We start from the raw sequence: 19,917 nt of genomic DNA, 5'->3' as shown, positions 1-19,917 counted from the left end.
TGTGTGTGTGTGTGTGTGTGTGTGTGTGTGTGTGTGTGTGTGTGTTTGTATTGTAGACTTCTCAGGAGGGATATTCTGAATCACTAATTGTTAGAACAGAGGTACCAGTGAAATATTCCTTAATAACAGGCCTCATCTCGAAGGCACATTGCCATGAAACTTGAAAAGGAACCAAAGTGAACCTATAGGTGAATGGCTTCCTCAGCTTGGTCACAGCTTGCTCTATTAAAGTAAATATGTGTTAATTATTGCGCTTTGATTGCTTTAAAGTGATTGGGAAGTTTGCCACTACATGGCTAAAGACAACTCAGATTTTCTGTTTTCTTCCAAGATGAAAGGCAGGGGATTTGTAGTCCAACTTTGTTCTGCGTTGGAGATGTGGCCCAACCCTTCCAAACTGCCGACTGTGTGGGAAGCGGCTTTTTTTTATTCTTTTGGCAGAGGCTCTTTGAAATTCCTTCATGACACTGTGTTTCTTTATAAACTAAAAAGTTAGGAGAAGTAAGAGGACTGGCTTTGAATTAACTTCGCATTTGGGAGCAGAGGGAAATAGACTTTCAGGTGGTTGCTAGCACATTCCCAATTTATGTTTGGAGGTATATTTATGAGTTTATATTACAGTGAAGGGCAGCTAGGTGTCGCTGCAGCAGATAAGAGTTCCTGGCCTGGAGTGATGAAGACTCCTCTCAAGTTCAAATCCCTCCTCAGACATTCACTAGCTGTGTGACCCTAGGCAAGTCACTTCACCCTGTTAGCCTCAGTTTCCTCATCTGTAAAAGGAGCTGGAGAAGGAAATGGCAAACCAGTCCAGGATCTTTGCCAAGAAAACCTCAAATGGGGTCCCAGAGAGTCGGACACAACTGAACAACACTATATAACATTATAGTGAAGAAACCAGTTGGTTTTGATTCTTTGGAAATGCAGATTTGGTTAATAAGTTTTAATCACTTAGATGCTTTACCCGAAATGCAAGAGCTTTGGAGGACAGCTTTCCTGTTAGCAAAGCATTTTATATAGCTTTTGAATTGTTTAGTTTTCTCTCTGGTTTTTAAGTAGGACGGTCTCTGAGCTTAGCATGATGCTTACAGCTGTGTGTTAGATAACCCTTTCTGTAGGATCATAGCGTTAACCCTTCACTATCAAACATGAATCCCCCTGTAGCATTCTCAAAAGGTGTTTACTTTGCCTCTCCTTGGAGACCTTTGATAGGAGTCTTAGGCAGTCTCTCTATTTGTGGACAGCTCTCGTTACTAGGAATTTCTTCTGATAATACACTGAAATTGGCCTCCCCAGAATTTTCAGGCGTTGGTTCAAATTCTGTTCACTGGGACCAGACAGAATCAATCTAATCAGTCTTCCCCTTGACAGCCCTTCAGATATTTGAGGACAGTGATGGTGTCTGTTTCTATATCCCAACCCCAAGTCTTCTCACCCTGCCTCTATACATCTCCCAGTTTCTGATCCTTATGTGGCAGGATTTCTATTCCCTTCACCATCATATTTGTACTCTAGCTTGACAGTTCATCCATTTAGACACAGCTCTATGTGTCTGGCCAGTATGCAGTGGTACTTCCTTCTAGATCAGGGGTTCTTTACCTTTTTAGGGTCTTGACAACAGTCTGGTGAAGTCTGTGGGCTCCTTCTTAGAATCTTGTTTTAAAATGTGTAAAAATACATAAGATTGATTACAAAGGAAACTATTAAAATCAGAAGTTTGTTTTTTAAACCAAATTCATAGGCCTAGCTTAAGAACCCCTATTTAGATGCTAGATTTGTATTGCAGTCTACAATTTAGTGATCCTTGGATCACAATTTTAGATCCTTGGATCTTTTTAAAATGGACACCTTCCTAGTGATGTCTTTCCCATATTATATTTGTACAATTGATACTTTGAATCTAAGTGCAAAAACTTTGCATTTATCCCTATTTTCCTTCATTATATTTGGCCCAACATTCCAGCTTACTGAGACATCCCCACATCCCAACTTCCTGTCTTCCAACATGTTAGCTATCCTTCTCAACATCTGTGGAATTGATAAGCATATACCACTTTTCTTCATTTAAATCCAGGGTGGGTGGGAGTATTCAACAGGATAAACTTAAGGATAGAACTCTCTATAGCTCCCCACTAGACACATCTCCTTGCGTAGGATATTCAATTTCAGTTCAGTTTAATTGGACATTTATTATGTCTCTATTGTCTACCAGGTACTGTGCTAACACTAAGCATATAAAGAAAAATGTGAAACAATTCCTCTCCTCCAAGAAATTATATGAAGGGGTAGGGACAAGTAGAGGGGAACAATGTTTACACAGAGAAATAAATATAAAATAAATGCAAAAATTAAAAATCTCTAGTCAATGAATATTGTGTATTACCTTCCCCATTAGATTGGAAGCTCCCTGAGGGCAGGGACTGTCTTTTTCTTATTTCTATACCTAGCATTTAGTTCAGTGCCTGGCACTGGGTAGGTACTTAGTAAATATTTATTAATTATCGAAAATAAAAAAGGATGAGAGGCACTAAAAACTGGAGTAATAGTGAAAGGCATGTGTGTGTGTGTGTGTGTGTGTGTGTGTGTGTGTGTGTGTGTGATACTTGAGCTGAGACTTGAAAAAAGCTATGAAGCCTAAGAGGTGGAGGTAGGAGAGAAAAGATTTAGGGCCTGGGAGATGATGTATACAAAGGCACAGATGTGGGAGGTAGATTGGCATGACTGAGGATAACAAGGCCACTACTTTAACTGGAAAGTCAAATGTTTGAGAGTGAATTTCTGAAATCAGCCTGGAAAGATAGGTTAGCTCTAGATGGCGAGGCACTTTAAAATGGGCCCTTAATGAACAATTTTGGATTTTAGTCTTTGAACAATCCCAAGTCTGCCTGACTGTTAACAATTTTGGCCACCATCCTATCATGAGGTCATCTGGTAGATGCTTTTCTTAAATCTGGGTAGCCTATGCTCAAAACATTTCTCTGGTCAGTTGAGGAGCCTGAAAGGAAATGACTTAATTTTACTTAACTTGTTATTAGTGAACCCATGTTGGTTCATAGAGATCACTGTTTTCCCTCCTACCTGCAGACAAATGGTCTCTTTAATAATACATTCTAGAATTTTGTCAAAAATGAATATGAAGGCCCCTCACCTCTAATGTGCACTTTTCTAGCTCATTTCTAGGAATTGGGCTTTGGAGTAGGACAGCTAAGGGATATATATTTGTCAGGGAGTTAAGCAAAAGTATACATTAGCCTGCTGGATACTTGATTATTTTTCAGCATTCACTTTGATTACAATTCACATTAGCAGTACAGAAACACTAAAGCCTGCCCAGTAGTCTTATTCCTCTTAAGTCAGCTTCTGGAAGATCACATGATTTTGCCAGAGGTGAGGGAGGGGCTCATTCAAGTTTAGTGAAACCTGACTGCAGTTGGTCAGAAGTGCTATATTTTACAGTGTCAATTAAATCTCTCTACACAATCATCAGTGCAATTGCAGAAAGATGAGAATTTTAAACTATTCTTTATCTATGACCTATCATTGCTAATAACTAGATGCCCAGTGTTCCATAGTATATTGATTTATTTGCCAAAAAATGTTGGAAAATTAACCAGCGAGGAAACATTTTATTATAAAAACATGATAAATCATCAATCTCCAGATAACATGCCTTTTTCCTGCTTCTTGATAGCATACTTCATAGTCCTCTTAATTGTGGCTTAAATAAATCAAATTTTAATTGTTATAATATTTCCTCTGGTATTTTCCCACCTAGATCCAAGAAATCTAATTCTCCCCAACTAGGAACTTTGTGGTCAGACTCAGTGTTATGATTTCCTTTGATGACCCATCAGTGATTTATATTGAATATCACTATTTCTTGTCACCTGGGTCTTGGCCTCTAAATTATGGGGTTAGATGGAAAAGACATTTTAAATAACTCTCATAATTGTACAGATCCAGAGAGGTTTAGTGATGTACCCACTGTCATATTCTTCATAAGGTTTGTGGCTGTGAGAAATTCTTTTTGAGAAAAGAATTGTTTGACCTAATTGAGAATTGACCCCAGACATCCTTTACAGGCCAGGCTTATCTGGTCTGTGCCCCACAGTGAGGGATGAGGCAAGGCTGCTTTGGGACATGGGGCCAGGATACCTGGCTCTAATGCTGGCCCACTAGCCATGTGATCAGGCACAGAGTATTTCACCCAAGAGCCTCATTTTCTCCATCTGTAACAACTCCTGTAATACTGTTTTCACTCACATAACAGAGAAGTTGGAAAGAAAGAATTTTGTAAAGCCTTAAATACTGTGTAAATGTGAGTGAGATACAATCATTTCATCTCCATCCTTCGAAGAAAAGCCTTTCAAATTGACATGGAAAGTATCTTAAAGTCAATTAAAAAGAAAAATCGCTTGTATTTTGGCACATTATTGCTATTTACGAAACCACAGAGCACAGAGACGGGGCAGCCCCCAGATCTGTAGGTTCCTACGCATTTTTCACTGAGTGAGATGTAGCTTGAGGAGACTTAACTCCAGTGTTTAGAGAATTAGCTAGTACCCCATGATAGGAGGCTGTCTGACATAGAGAAAAAGGTGCTAGCTAGCCTTGGATTCAGGGACTGGCACCCAGACCATGGCTCTGATCCTTGTTGTGAGACTTGGGGTGAGTCAGTCAACCTCTCTGGTTCCTCATCTATAAAATGGGGTTGATTTCATAGGATTGTTATGCAGTAAGTGCTTTGTAAATCTCAAACAGAGAAATGTGGATCATTTCTTAATCAACCCCTTTGATGCTTAAGAGACTTGTCAAGATTTGGTTATTCAAAAAAGAAACATGACCGTAATCTTTATTGAGGATTTAAAAAAAAGTATTACTGTTATTATTTTGCTTCTCAACCTTTTATAAAGTCATTGAATGTTACATAACTGTCTTGAATAAAAGCTGAGTTTCAAAAAGGAAGGTTAAATGATCATTTGCTGTAGGTAGCATCTAATAATATACTATTGATCAGTAATCAGGAAACTAAGGAGCTTTGTGCTTCTGGGAAGGTTACTGAAACTCAGCTGAAATTTTCTCATTTGTAAAATGGGGTCCGTGAGACTCGGCCTGCCCCCTTCCTGGGGTGCTGTGAGGACTGTGCCTCATCAGTCTTCAAGTGCCTTCTGAATGTTGTTGGCTTTCATAAGTGGCTTTGGTACATAATTTGGACCACAGTTTAAAATCTAGGTAATCCATTTTTCTCAAATCTGAATGTCAGAGCAACTAGAAATGACCAGAATTCCAAGTAATGTGCTGCAGACGGGCTAGCTGACAAACCACTAGGCCTAAACATTGTTCAGTAAATCAAGTGTGGTGGAAGGAACAGGATGAGTTTGTTCCATTATTGTGGTGTGAGCAGAGTTTTTAACCCTATTTGAATCTCAGTTTACTTTTTACCAGCTGGTTAGAGTTCTGTAGTAGTGTAGGGGATTTGTGCTGTGATATAACGCCTTTTCCGCCAAGAATTCAGATAATTTTGAATTTGTCCTTTTATGTGGGAGGCATGCATTAGACTTGTTTCTTTGCTTTATCTGAAGGGACCACCCTCAAGCCCTTTGCTACTGAAGGATTGGGGGAGATAAGTCCATCATTTAAATGAGAGTACCAGACTTGGTACTCAGTTTATTCTCCAAAACAAATGCATTTCCATATGAAGGGCAGAGGAGACAGGAAAGAAGAACTAAGGAAAAAGGACCCGAGAGCCAGAAGCAAAGATGGTGTTTTATCTTTGTGTTCTCTCCTTACGAAATGCCGCCATTATTGTTGGCCAACCATTGACATTTTTGCTTTTCTCATTTTTCTTAGTCTGGTGGGCTAGAGTCAGAGTTCCTCCTTCGATAACTGAGTCAGTTCTTTAGCAAAATTCTCTTTCGTCAAATTGTAGTTAATTTGTCTTAGTGAAAACAAGAAAGGTGAGAGGGTTCTGCTTAAGACTGTCTTTGTTCTTACTTCTGAACCCAGTGGCCTTCTTCCAGACCTCTCCATATTTGGGGGGTAGGTCTTAGCAAAGGGAAATGGCCATTTGGGTCTGCCAGGCAAGTCACTTGTACAGGTGCCAAAGGGCACAGGATCCTGGCACGGTTCACAGACTTAACCTTTCTCCCCTGGTCATGAGATTCTTTCTCTTTTATGCCATTAAAAGGGAAGAAGTGGAGGCTTGGGTCCTGGGATCTGACCACAGAAGATCTTAGCCAGTTATAGTGTTTTGCTGTTTCCATTGCCCCCTTATCACTTTCTTAATTCCAGTCCCTGTAATAATATGTTGAGGTTTTTTAGTTAACCTTTCTATAGTGAGACCATTCACTCAAACAGTTTTTTCTGCTTTTAATGGTAGTGAAGAACCCTCTGGTAGAGAAGCTCATAGTGCAGCGCCCTTGAGGCAGTCAGAGTCCCCATCTGGGCCCTGGCACAAATGCTTTTCCAATTGGCATCCGGGAAGAGCAGAGCCTTGTCATATTTGTAGCTTCCATCTTGTGGGTGAGTGCCAGTAATGCTGATGCCAGGGCCAGACTCAATCGCATTTAGGAAATTTCATTTTACAAACTCCTTCAGTTCATTGCCAGGGTCCTGGTTGCTGGTCTGTGACTGGCATTTTCACTACAATACTGTGAACGTGTCATGGTGGCTGCCAAGCCTCTCCAAAGGTAAGCGTCTTAGTGGGGCAGCAAGCTGAGCCGGCCTGTCCATGCCTACCTGTACTGTAGTTCGCCCTATAGCCATAATTATAGGCAAGCCTATGGAGGAGGTGGCTGTATTGGTGTGCGTGGATGGACCAGCCACAGCTGTACCTTTCAGGAAGGAAGGATTGACTAACCGTGGGAAGGGTAAACTACGATAAATGAATAGTTTGGTTAAGGAGAAGAGAAGCTGAAATAAAGACTGAGGGAGGATCCCAGACATGGAGGGAAGAGGGCTGAAGGCAAAGAGGAGGAGACCTAAACGTGCTGAGGCTGGAAGTAGAGGGCAAGGATTGCCTGTGGTTGACCATCCATCAGAATTTGGTGTAGATCCTGAGACTGTCTGGGAGCTGTTGACTAGGGAAGGTCTGGTCAGAGACACAGACTCTCCCAGAGAGATACCGTGTTAGGAACATTGGAGGCGAATTAGCAGGGTTGTACCTAGGGCAGTCAGGACCAATGAGCCAGAACCTTGGTGGCAGGTGGGCCAAGACACCATAAAGAAACAGCCTTTGAAATGAGAGCCAAAAGCTAGATTGGACATTGATGAAATCACCTCATCTCTCTTGACACTTGGTTACCAGACTGACTGGCCACCTGCCCTCACTTCCAGAAGGATTCTGGGTTGGGAGAATTGTCCAAGAAGACAGAACAATCATTTGTCTTGAACTGTAAGGCCCACAGCAGAGTTGCTGTTGTCAGCCCCAGATTGGGGGCCATATTCTGGACCTCCCTTCCCCTTTGTTCTGAAGTTCAGAGAGGAGCTGTTGTTGAATTGCTGTGGATGGGCCCTTGGAGAATGCAGATCTCCCAGTGAATGACTCAGTAGCATCCAGTAAGCAGGGACTGCTGGGAGCCTGTCCTGTAGAGCTTTTGGTGAATGGACCCCACTGCAGCCTGTTCCAGCAAGTCAAAGGATTGTGGGGGGACGGTGCTCACCCTTCAGAGACAGCAGGCCTCGGGTCTGACCAGCCTTGGGCACAAGGACCAGATCATTGAAGAATGTTTCTCTGCTGGTAGCCAGCAGTCAGATTTAAACAACTTTTTTGTGCAAAGCTGCACAAGTTGGCTTTCCTTTGGCCCTCTTCCTTTTGCCAGAGGGCACTTCCGGAGCTCTTTGGGAGCTGCCTTGCCCAATCACTGTGAATTTCAGCAAGTCCTGGGGCCGGCCTGCATCCTGGAGAGCAGAGCAGGCCATTTCTGCAGTGTTTGAGTTTCTTACATAAACGCAGCATGCAGGGTCAGCTTCCCTCTGCAGGCAGCTGGTCTCTGTTACGCTCTTGTGTCATTTCCCATTTCTTGGGCTCAGTGTGGAGGCCCCCCCTTCCCCGGGGGAGGGGGAGGGGAGCATTCCAAATTGGTTGTGAATGGAGGGCGGTGCCCACTTGCAGCCTTTTTCAATGAATAACCAGACCCCATTGTGCTGCTCCTGGAAAAAACAACCAACTTGAACAACACTGAGACTGTTAGAAAGAAATCTGCTTGTGATTGGCAGCTGGACGGGTTCCAGAGTCCTGCGCTGCTGGCTTTCCTGCTGCTGTTCTTCAGCCAGGCTGGCCTCCCGGGGCTCAGAGGAGGCCTGAAGGGGCTGAGGGGAGCTGTGGCTGCTCCCTACCGCCCCCCCCCCCTTCCAGGGAAAGTTTGTGTCTCCATGGAGATGCCTGTACGAAGGGGGAGGAGAATTCTCTCATCAGGGATTGAATGGCAGGCTGTACCTTCTTAAGTAGGCTACTCTCATACCAAGTGTTGGCCTGCCTGCTTCTGCTCTCCAGGCCAGCCTCTCTGGCCACCCACTGTCCACACCATCTAACATTCAATATCCATGTTTTCCTTCATTCTTTTCCACTTGGACCCGACTTCCTCATTTCAGCAGTTCATACCACTCTGCAGAGTACCCAGGTCTGAGCCTTCAGGCCCAGCTTTCTCAGATGTTTTCACCTACTCCAAGTATCCAGAGTACAGCAGAGGCAGAGGGCCTGGCTTCCGATTCCAGCCATGCTTTTTACTATGTTTTTGACCTTGGTCAGGACTTTACCTTTCTGGGCCTCTGTTCTTTGTTTGTAGAATGAGTTGGATTGGTCTAGGTGGGGTCTGAGATACCTTTCTATAAATCTGTGATCCACACACCAAACAATGACTGTTGTACATCTTTTTCCCTGTCTTTGCTAAAACCCTAATCCAGGGCCTGCTGAAATGCTTCAGTTTCCAAAAAGAAATCTCAGGAAAACACTAGAACCAGCCCAGCCTCTGTAGCTGTTAAAATAATACCAAAGCAGCATAACCTCGGGAGCCTTGGGGATTCTAGAGGCTGAATTCTAGAATTCAGGTATCGAGAGGTGCCGATTCATCACCAGAAGGCATGCCATCTGCTGCATCGCTGGGATGGATGGGCACCAGACCTCCTCCTCCTAGCAACAGCTCAGAGTAGGGCGGCACAGTGGGAGAAGAGCTGTGGGTAGGGGTCGGATGCACCTGACTTCTAATCCCACTTTAGATATTTGACCTGTCAGAGCATCAGTGTCTTTGTCTGTGAAGTGGCAGTGATGATTTCTCTGGCCCTCATCCAGTCATGAGGCCAACTGATGTGAAAGCCCTTCCTTCAGACATTGTAGAGTATCTTGCCAGAAGAGGATACACTGATTTGTTGTGGTTGTGCTGTTTGGTGACAGTTTTTTTTCTTTCTCTGAGTGATTCAGTAAGAGGGGTGGCACAGGTAATTGAAGAAATTTATCAGAGCAAATAGATGCCTTGCTCCTGCCCACAGACAGGCCTGGCACTGGCACTCAGACCTCCTCACAAGCCCAGTGGATTTTCTTTTTGCTATTGGGTTCAGCACAATAACAGTGTGATGTTCCGTACCCTGTGTGGGGTGGATCACTTGAATATTCTAGAACCTCTCCAGTTCCTTACTATTGGGAAATAACCCTCTCCCTCCTCCCCCCCCCCCCCGCCGGCATTCAGGAAAGATCTTTTAATGGTGCAATCTTGGGTGGCAAAAACCCCCTGCAAGAAATTCTCCCAAGGTCAATGAGCTCAGTGTTCTCAGTCCTTAATCCTAATTCCTCCCCACTAGAAAGGCCCTGTCCATCTGCTTTTGTGCCCCAAGGTACGTGGCCAAATCAGGCTTTGTATTTTCTTAAATATTAATCCCATGTAAAATTGGTCTTAAGCAAGAATATCTTTCCTTCCTCATTAGAAGAAAGAGCAGGCCTGGGAATTTTGTCCTTGGGTGTCAGAGTGAAAGCTCAGGAGGTCATGCTGGCTGGTGGATGGGGCAGAACATGCTGATGTTTTTCCATCCCCAAAAGGACTGAGAGAGAGACAGAGACAGAGAGACAGAGAGAGAGAGAGAGACAGAGACAGAGAGACAGAGACAGAGACTTACATAAACACTTTTCAGCTGTATGTTTGGGAAAGCTTTGCAGACGCCTGTGTCGGTCCTGCTGGACCAGGAGGCAGACAAGCCTTTTCCTAAGGTCACAAAAGCACTATATTGAAAAAGACAATTTTCCAGAGGATTTGAGTGCCATATTCCTTTCTCAAAAGAAAACTTAAAATGCAGCTTAGTATTCTAACTGTAGACACGTAAACTCAAACTGATTTTGTTTCTCCTGCCAGGCATTCTTCTGTGTATATATAGGGGTGTGTGTGTGTGTGTGTGTGTGTGTGTGTGTGTCACACGCACATACACACAGACACATATAAATATATGGGCAGCTAGATGGCACAGTGAATAGTGTGCCAGTCTTGGAGTCAGGAAGACCTGAGTTCAAATCTGGCCTTAGACATTATTAACTGTATGACCCTGGGACAGTCACTTAACCCAGTTTGCCTCAGTTTCCTCATCTGTAAAATGAGCTGGAGAAGAAAATGGCAAACTGCTCTAGTATCTTTGCCAAGAAAACTCCAAATGGGGTCACAAAGGGTTGGACACAATTGAAAAGTAGCTAAACTAAATGTGTGTGTGTGTGTGTATATCAGTATATAGATAGATACAGAGTGACCCAAAAGTCTTAAGCTTTCATAACTGTAGTATGTCTATATATACCTTCTATAGAATTCTACATTTATATTACACACTCAACATTTATTAAGTACCTATTGTATGCTAAGCTCCAGAGATAAGGACAAAACCAAAGCCGGCCTTTCTCTTGAGAAGCTTTGGCTCTAGACATTGTCACCATCATGGTGACATGGAGACGTGGTGACAACTTGACATGTGGACAGGCAGAATGCCTTCCTGTGTTTAATTTGTATCTGCTTGTCTTCGCCTACCCCCCAGAGCCGTTGGGACAAACAAATCTCCTTATAAAGGTGGGCAGTGATTATTGAAATGGGAATTAGAGCCTGACCCATGACTTTGTTACTCTGGAACTAGCTTTATATATGGGTGTCACCGACTCCAAGCCCCTCGATCCTGTTGTCTACCTTACTGTCAGGTCACCTTCTTAAACTGCCCTAACCCTTAACCAAGGCCTAATGAAATCCTGTAGCTCCCCCAAATAGCTCTCTAAGGAGATCTAGGGGTAAGCTGAGCCATTGTCTCTCTTGAGCATCCTACCAAGCCACAATAAGCCTAAGCACTCTAGGAGTAAAGATTGGAGTTGTCCAGGTGTTTGAGGACAAGAGAATCTCAGCCGTGACCATCCCTTAACATGACTGAAGTCTAAGCTATGACAAGGAAAATACCACAGCGGTGGAAGAGTTAATAACCCTGGTTAATTGAAGTCATCCAAGTGAAATTGGGGTACAAAATCTTCCTGTTGCCATTCATTTATTTTCCTAACTTAGAACTCAGGTTTTGTGTTGGGAAATCTCTCGGAAATCTGCAGGGTTACAGAGGGGATGGCATATAGTGGGGCTGAAGTCATTCTGCCGGCCATGTCACCTCTGTACTGAACATCACCAGGGTGTCTGTGCGGTGAGCCTTGTTGTGGGAGCATTTGGTGCGTACACTGGCCCAGGACAGTCTACCCTAAGACATTGATCCATGGAAAAACCACAAGCTGGGACAGAATTCCTTCCTTATTGGCTGTTTTGAAGTGTATTTTTAAATCGAATGCAGACATTTCCAATAGTATCCCTGGCACCTAGTTAGCAGTCAGCACATCATCTTGCCCTTCTCCTTCAGTGCCGTTTCCTTCACCATTTACAAGATGGCCTTGCCTCACAGGGCACGAGAAGCTGGCTGATTGCTAGGAGATGTTCAGTGTTTGGGAAATGAAACATCTGGGGGAAACTATTGAAGTTTCATGGGAAGTTTTTAAAAGTTGAAAATGTCAACACAGTGTGCTCTAATGATTTGACAATTCTCACTGATCTTCCCAGTCTTGGTTTACAGATTCACATTTGGAAGAGTCTGGTTAGAGCAGGAATTCAAGGAAGCGACATATTCCCCAAACCTGCAGTTCTTCTCTTTTTAGAACTTATGCTCCCTAACTAAATTTGGTAAAATTTCAAAGCTTTATTTTTGGAAACTGTTGCCAGGCAGAGTCAGTGTTAACCATCCAAACAAGTTTGTGCATGCCCTGTGATGTTTTGTTTAGAAACTCGAAAGGCATCCCAGCCCTCCTCTTGGCTGTGCAATGCCAGCTTTTCGTCCGAGCCCCTTGACACCCCAAGTCGGGCAGCCCCTCCCCCTTGCCGTTTGTGGTCCTTCCCAAGCACTGTGGGCATGGCTGGATGATTCAGTGATGTGCTTGTGGCCTAAGAGGGTTGAATGGCAGTCATTTCCACGGATGAGACTTTTCCTGACTGGCTTGTCAAGTCATGTTCATTTTCCTGTAACCTGTCCCTCCTTTACGGGGTTAGCCCATGCACTTCAATAAAGCACTTTGTAACACTTCCCTCCTCTAGGACTGTTAGGCACTGTCCTATGCAGCTGTCCATTTGTGTGGTGTATGGCACCTACCTTGAAGATTTAGGGAAAGCCATCTCTTATGGAGCCCACCCATGGGATGCCATAGGTCCTTTAGTGCAGAGTGGAAGAGGGAGGAAACTCCTGGCTTGTGAATCCCCAAGCAGACCCTGTGTCTTTCTTTGCTTCCCAAGGCAGCATGGCGTGTGGTGACCACATTTCAAAGGCTTGATGAGCTGTTTACCACTGACACGTGGCTTTTGCTAACTGGAAACCTTCAATGAGTTAAGAGCATGTTTAGAAAGTACTCATTTTGTGTTGTGTGTTGAGACTCGCAGTACGATCTTACAATAAGCCTGATGAGGGAAGAAGTTCAAAGGTTATCCCCATTCTACTAAAAGGAAAACCGGGTGTTGGAGAAGCTGAAAAAGTGCAGAGCAAGGCTTAGCCCTTGAATTCTCACACTGCTGTGGCTCCAACCCAGTTCTTAGAATAGAATTTTCATCATTTCAGCCATCTGGAGCTGGAAGGGACCTTAAAGGCCAATTGGACTCATTTTATCAGGGAGGAAACTGAGGCAGAAAGAAGCCAAATGACTTCTCTAAAGTCACAGCTTAGAAAGTGTCTGAGGTGGGATTTGAACACGCGTCTTCCAACTCCCAAGTCTAGTGCTCTCCCTGAGTCCCCAGAAGTTTCAGTGCCTTGCTCAAAGTCACAAAGGTAGAAGAGGGAAGAACCAGGATGAGAACTCAAGTCCCATGATGAAAATCATTAGTTGCTTCCCAAATTCAGTCTTCCAGATTCCTATCTGACTGGCAGAGAGGGACTTTATCAAGACCCTCAGACATGAAAAGTTTACTAACCTGGCCTTGGATGGCCCCAGTTCTTTGATCAGGACAAGAACAGGGCAGGTGGGGAGAAGGGCAGATTCTTCCCCATGAGGAGAGTCCTCTACTGGTTGACAGGGAGGGACAGGCATCACCTTCTAGACCAGAGGTGTTGGAACACTGCCCACCAGCGACGATGCAGGCTACGCCACTGCCTCCAGCCACCAGATTAAAATGGAATTGGGAAATAGTTAGCAAAATAGATTAAAATACAGTGGAATATAAACTCTCTTCATATGTTCTTAGTCATTATGCGGCCTGCTGGGGATCCTTGGTATGGTTTTGTGGTCCTGTTTCTGTCTGAGTTTGATACCACTGATTTGGACCAATCTCTTCATTTTAGACCCAAGAGCCAGGCAAGCTAGGACTTCACCAGGGAGACGTCTCTTTCTTTCACCAATATTTTTTCCCTCTTTGTTTGTACAGACTCCTACTCACCTCTGCTTAGTTCTCTTCCTCTGTCCCACCCCCATGTTAATGTAGAGGAATGGGTAACTATCACTTTCCAGCTAAACATATCACACTGTCTAAAGGGGTTCAAGGCAGGATAAGAGGGACAGAGGCTTGGGCTCTCACTCCTGTCATGTCTGTCTCCTGTGGCCTACTCACGACCGCACTTCTGGAATGGTACAAAAGCATCCAACTCTGGGATTTGGGTCTTTTGTTGTAGGCGTTTCGAGTTTGTTGGAACTTGTCCTAAGCCAGAAGTTATAGAGCATAAATAACGGAGACCTGCTCACCTTGAGAAGCAGGAGGCTAGATTGTGTCCAGTGTCTCTCTACCCTAACACTTCTTCCCAGGGAAGCACAGAGAGGGCAGATAAAACGTACAGAGAGAATCAGCCTTTTCCACAGCCCAGATCCCTTGGTACGTGGCTACGGAAGTGATGCTGTGTGTGGGACTCTGGAGCAAAGTGAAAGCTTGGGGGTGAGTCTTTGGACACAAGGTTAAGACGTTGCCCCTTGAATTCAGCTGCCTCTCATCTTCCAAGACATCTCTTCTGGGTTTGATTCAAGTTGATGGCAAAGGGAGGCTTGCTGGCGGGCTTGGCCTGGGACCGAGGCAGGCGCTCGTCAGTAGGGCTTGGACTCAAGGGCAGGTGCCATATTGTCAACAGGAGGCATAAGCATTTCTCTAAATGGACCAACTTGCAATTTACTCCTCTGACTGTAAAAGAACCATGTTGCTTCTTAAGTAGGTATGTTGATTTCCTTCTTCCCAGGTGCTACTTAGAAAGGGATCCCAAGACATCATCAAAAAGAGATGGGATGTTTTAGGAAGCCTAGCAAGAGTGGAGTGGCCCAACATTGCTGTTATCACTAGGGGAGTCCTTATTTTTGAAGAATGGACCTTTCCTCTTGCCCCCCCCACCCCCCAAGCCTGGGATTAACAGGATCTTTGTAGATAAAATAATAAAAAGATCAAAATTATGACCTGCCCACAAAGAAAACAAGGTGGGAAGACAAGTTCTGTTTAGACAGACTAGAAAATGCAACTCTTTCATGCTATATCTCTCCTCCTTTTCCGCTTCTTCTGATCTCTCTGTGAGCTCAGATGGAGGTCAGAAGAAGCAGTACAAGGACATCCCCAAGGTCTCTGAAAAACTGAGGAATCGATTGGGAGACATGGGAGACACTGGCCCAGGACGGCCCAGCGAGGTGTGTCTGCATCAAAGGAGGCACTGTGCTCGAGGAGGAAAGCAGAATCGGGAGCAGAAAGGAAACGTGAGCTGCACAAACCTGGGCACGTCTCCACCCCAAGTGTTCGAACAGACTCCTGGTGCCAGACCTGTGGCAGAGCCTTCTGAGCTTGTGCTGGTCTGATCAGCCAGTCGGACACACTGTACCTTGCCCCAGCGCCATGGCATTATTGGTCCTCTTTGAGTACGAAGACCAAACAACAGCCCTCCGTTGCAGAGCCAAACTCCTGGGGAAGGTCTTTGTGCTTGTCCCTCTCAGCTCTTTTGGCTTCTTTGGTCCTTTCGGTAGCTTCTGAAGTCATCACTCAACTCGATCTAGCTGACCTCGTGACACATCCAATGGCCTTATTTTCCTGTCATCTTCACCCTTTCTTCTTGGCCTCTCTGTGACAGCCGCTTTCCTCCTGGGTACGTGCTGGATTTCCATGACACTGCCCTCTCCCAGGTCTCCTGCCCCTTTTCTGTCATATTCCTCCTTCCCCTGACCAGGGGTTTTTATCCCAGAGCTTGTTCTGGATCCTCTTTTTTCCTCCCTCTTCCTCCCATTCACCTCTCTTGAATTCAATTGCTGTCCCTTCGCCATTCCACCTCCAGAGTTGTCCATCTCACCCTAGTCTTTCTTGTGAGCTCTACTTTTCCATCACCAGCTGCCTGTTGGACATTTCCATTTGGCTGTTCCACAGGCATCTCAAAATCAGTGATCCCAAACAAACTCTCCACCTTTGTCCCCAGCCCTCTTCTTTCAAGTATGCCTCCATCCTTCTAGGCACCCCAAGTGGCAGCCTCTCGGTTGGCCGCTGACTCCTTGCTCCCCCTCATCCTGCACATTCAGTCAAGTGCTAGGTCTTCTGAATTCTGCCTCCACAGCCCTTCTCACATCCCTCCTTTCTCTTCACTCCCATGGCCACCAACCTTGCCCAGGCTTTCATCTCTCACGGGCTGTCACAGTAGGTTCTTTGTTAGTGGGCCTGCTTCACTCTTTTGCCAAAGCCCGGTGGCCTCACCATGTCACTCCCATTACTCAGTGAGCTCGGCTAGCTCCTAGTCACCTTGAGAATCAAATGAGAGGCTGATGTTTGTCTGAGTTGTTTCTCAATTTGGTTCCAACCTATTTTTTCCGGCCTTATTCTTGATTTCTGCCCCTCAGCAAATGCTTGAACCCCATCTCACCGGCATCCGTGTTCTCCTTAATATGTGGCACTCCTCCTGCTCAGTGGCTAACCTCCACACCTGGGATGCATGCCCTTCTCTTCCTCTGCCTCATAGAATTCCTCAGTTTCTTTACAGTTCCTCACACTCCCCAGGCAGAACTTGCCTGAACTCCTCAGCTGCTGGGGGCTCCTCCCCCCAAACTATCATGGATTGATACCATTCCATTTTGTCCATATTTATGGGTATATGTGTCATCTCCCCTGTAGAATGTGAGCTCTCTGAGGGCAAGAAATGCTTCTTCATCTTTTTTGTTCTTTCTTTTGGGGGAGATATTAATCTTCATACTTGTGGCAAAGTTTCTGGTACGTTGATACCTAGTAAGTGCTCATTGGCTGATTAATTGATTGGCAGGAGCCTAGAAGCTGGACGAACTCTGCATGTGGAGAGTGACTGAGCCCAGAATGGGGCAGGAGAAGAGTGGGCTCCACTGACTGAGGGAGACTTCAGGGCTTGTAATGACTCCAAGCTTCTTCCTGGAATTAGGACCTGTCTTTTTTTTTTTTTTTCAGGCTATGTGGCTATGAGTCCTGTTAACCCTTCAGGTAAAAAACATTTATTTTTTAAATGTTGCTGCAGCGTGGGATAGGGTGAAAGTAGAGCTGATTGGAGTCAGAGGACCTGGGTTCAAATCTTGCCTCTGACACTGCCTCAGTGACCTTGGGTACTTAACTTCTCTTGCCTCCAGTTTCTCATCTGTAAGATGAAGGAGCTGGCCTGGACAGCCTCTGAGGTCCGGTCTGGCTGGTTGGGGATCCTTAGCTTGACTCGTGGATACTCAGTTTGCCATCATCCTTGGAGGAGTGTTCTTTGCTTTTCTGTGCTTTGTCAATTACCCCCCCATGGCTTCCATCATCTCTGTGTTTGTTTGAAATCTAAGTAGGTCAGTGAGTTCTCTGTCTTTCCATCTCAGTTTCTTGAGGCAGCTGTGAGGCTCTGCCAGCCTCTCCTCTCCTTTTCTGTAGTCAGGTCTAAGATGGAATGGTTATCTCCTCCCAGAGATCTCTATCACGACTAACCCAGCAGATCCAGAACAGACTTTCTCTTTCGTGCTTTTTCTGCCATTTGAAAAATGAAGTTCTCGTTAAAGCAAGTTCATGGTAGCTGAGCCCTTGGATTCTAGAGTGGAGCGCGCCCACAAGTGTCTGGACATCTGAGGCAGGTCATGCCTTTGTGCGGTCTTACGTCTCAGATGCAGAGTTAGATAGAGACAACTCTGCTTAAAATTATTAGTGGAATTTGTTTTTTGGTCCAGGCCTGTGGTTTTCCGAGTGTGGGGAATTCTGGAGTAGAATTATCCTCTACTGATGCAGGTCTGCAACTTGTGTAACCAAGAGCTTAGAGACTTGTCTGGGGCACTGAGAAGCTTAAGTTACTTACCCAGGGTCATAGAGCCAGGAAGCATAGAGGAAGCACTTGAACTCAGGGCTTCCTGACGGACTCCAAGGTTGACCCATCTACCTACCATCCCATTCTGCCTTCCAGTTTTGAAAGATGAACAGACTGAAAAACAGGAAGGAAGGAAAGAGAAAGAAAGCAAACAATTCAAAGACAGTTTTTTAATTACGTTTTTTAATTAATTAATTTTTTAATTACGTTTCTGCTCCTTCTCACTCTTGCCAGAGGAAATGCTGTTTGGAACCTTTCAGTCATTTGCTGGATAGAAGTATTGGTTTGCATTGAATGTTGAATTTCTTACATGGTAAAGACATTAAAACAACGGCCGCCATTTTCCATTTTACTTAAATGATTTTTAAATGTAGTTCTGTGGACAATGGAGTGGTATCTGGTGTCCTTCCTGTCTTGGGATTCTGCAGATCTTTTAGGTAAACACAGTTCTCTGAACTCTCCTTTTATTTTATTCCACATTCTGTGTCGTATAATGTATTCCATGTAAATTGACCTTCTCTCACTTGGTAAATTGTAAACTCCTTCAGGATACATTCATTTTTATCACATTGTAGCCCCAGTAGAGTGCCTTGCCCCTAGGGGCACTAGACCAAATGCTTGTTTGTTCAGTGGTTGTGGTGAGTGGATTTCAGTGGCATCTCTGGTGGAAGGCTAAATCTCCTGTAAGCAGAGTTAACTTAATTACTTTGAACAGTAGTGGAGTGGTCAACTAGAATAACTTTTAAAGTTACTTAGATGTTTTAGGGTTATTAAAAACACTGAATATCTGAGCCTCGGAATTCTCATCTCCAGAATGAGGGGGTTAGGCTGAAGGCCTTCTGAGGTCCATTCCAGCTCCAAATCTGTGATCCCAGAATCAGCTGGGTGTGGGGATGCCAAACAGATGTTACCATTTAAAAGCCAAGTGAGGCTTTCAAGACTTTGCCACAGAATTGTTCTGATTTGGGAGCTTTCCATAATGTCTCTAAAGTCTAGTTGGGAGAGAGACTGTGTACTAGAATTTTCCCCTGGCTAGTTCTACTAATCACTGCAATGGAGAATTAAAGAAATCCCTGAAACTCTTTTGGAAGTAAGCAGTGAGTCGGGGGAAGGAAATTTTGGTGAGTAGCGAGTATTGCCAGATAATTGGTTTATAATACGAGCTCACTTGTTAACAACCTGCAGAGAAGGATGTTGGAAAATTACAAGAAATATTCCTCATTAAACATTGAAAAGCAGCACAGGGGAATGAGCCTCCAGAAAGTTTGTCATGATAACAACTGAGCCATAATAACTTATAGGTGAAAGGAGATGGAAGACAGCAGATAGAGGTGAAAGGGGACAGATGTGTCAGCATTTGTATTATGGACCTGAATTCCACTCTGGCCTCAGACCCTTACTGGCTGTGTGACCCTGGGCAAGTCACTTCACGCAGTTTGCCTCAGTTTCCTCATCTGTCATATGAGCTGGAGAAGGAAATGGCAAATCGTTCCAGTGTCTTTGCCAAGAAAACTCCAAATGGGGTAATGAAGAATTGCACATGACTGGAAGGACTGAACAACAGCAGCAATGTGATGTCACCATAACTGAACTCTTAAGATCTAAGTAACTGATCCTCTGTGGGCCCTCCCGATGTCCGGAATGCATCCTCCTCCATTAGGAGCCTTAGTGTTCTTCAAGTTTTTTAGCTTACATGCAGGAGCTTTTCCTGATCTCCCCTGTCAAAAAAGAATGATTGCTTTCCACTCAGGTGCTTTTGCATTTCCTTCCCTGGGTATGTAGAACATAAGATCCTTGAGGACAGGAGCTGTTCATCTTTGTAGCCCCTCACCCAGCAGTGTCGCTGGCTGGGCTAGCCCCAAATAAACGTTTATAGAACTGGGGGGAGGGGGGTGGAAATAACAGTAAGAAATAATTCGTCGAGGGTTGCTGGACCTAAGGAGCCTTGTGGCTCTAAAGCTAGAGGATCTGGGTTCAGATCCTGCCTCTGATACTAATTGTCTTTGTGACCTTGGACAGCTGACTTCATCTTTCTGACCTCAGTTTGCTCATCTGTAAAAATGAGGGAATGGGATAAGAAGTCCTCTGGGGTCTCTTACAAAAATATAAAGAAGAAACACATGTGAGCATCATTTTAGAGGCACTGGATACATGTAT

General features: G+C 44.6%; 1 protein-coding gene across 3 annotated transcripts in view; it reads left to right on the top strand.

Moving 5' to 3' along the window:
• The window catches only part of ETV5 (ETS variant transcription factor 5), a 69,726-nt gene that overhangs the window by 5,410 nt on the left and 44,399 nt on the right, over window positions 1–19,917 (top strand). For 2 of the 3 annotated variants that reach the window (XM_069089375.1, XM_069089376.1), the window contains exon 6: window positions 16,884–16,916. The exons of the other annotated variant lie outside the window; for it this stretch is intronic. In XM_069089375.1, coding sequence (XP_068945476.1) covers window positions 16,884–16,916 — 33 coding nt within the window. The remainder of the gene's footprint in view (window positions 1–16,883; window positions 16,917–19,917) is intronic. 3 annotated transcript variants of the gene reach the window in all.

The sequence above is a fragment of the Petaurus breviceps genome, unplaced genomic scaffold (assembly GCF_028583685.1).
Source record: "Petaurus breviceps papuanus isolate PSGF00001 unplaced genomic scaffold, PetGlider_PUasm1.0 186, whole genome shotgun sequence".
Taxonomy (NCBI): Eukaryota; Metazoa; Chordata; class Mammalia; order Diprotodontia; family Petauridae; genus Petaurus; species Petaurus breviceps.
The sequence above is the reverse complement of the archived record's forward strand: the minus strand, read 5'-3'. Positions and strand labels throughout refer to the sequence as shown.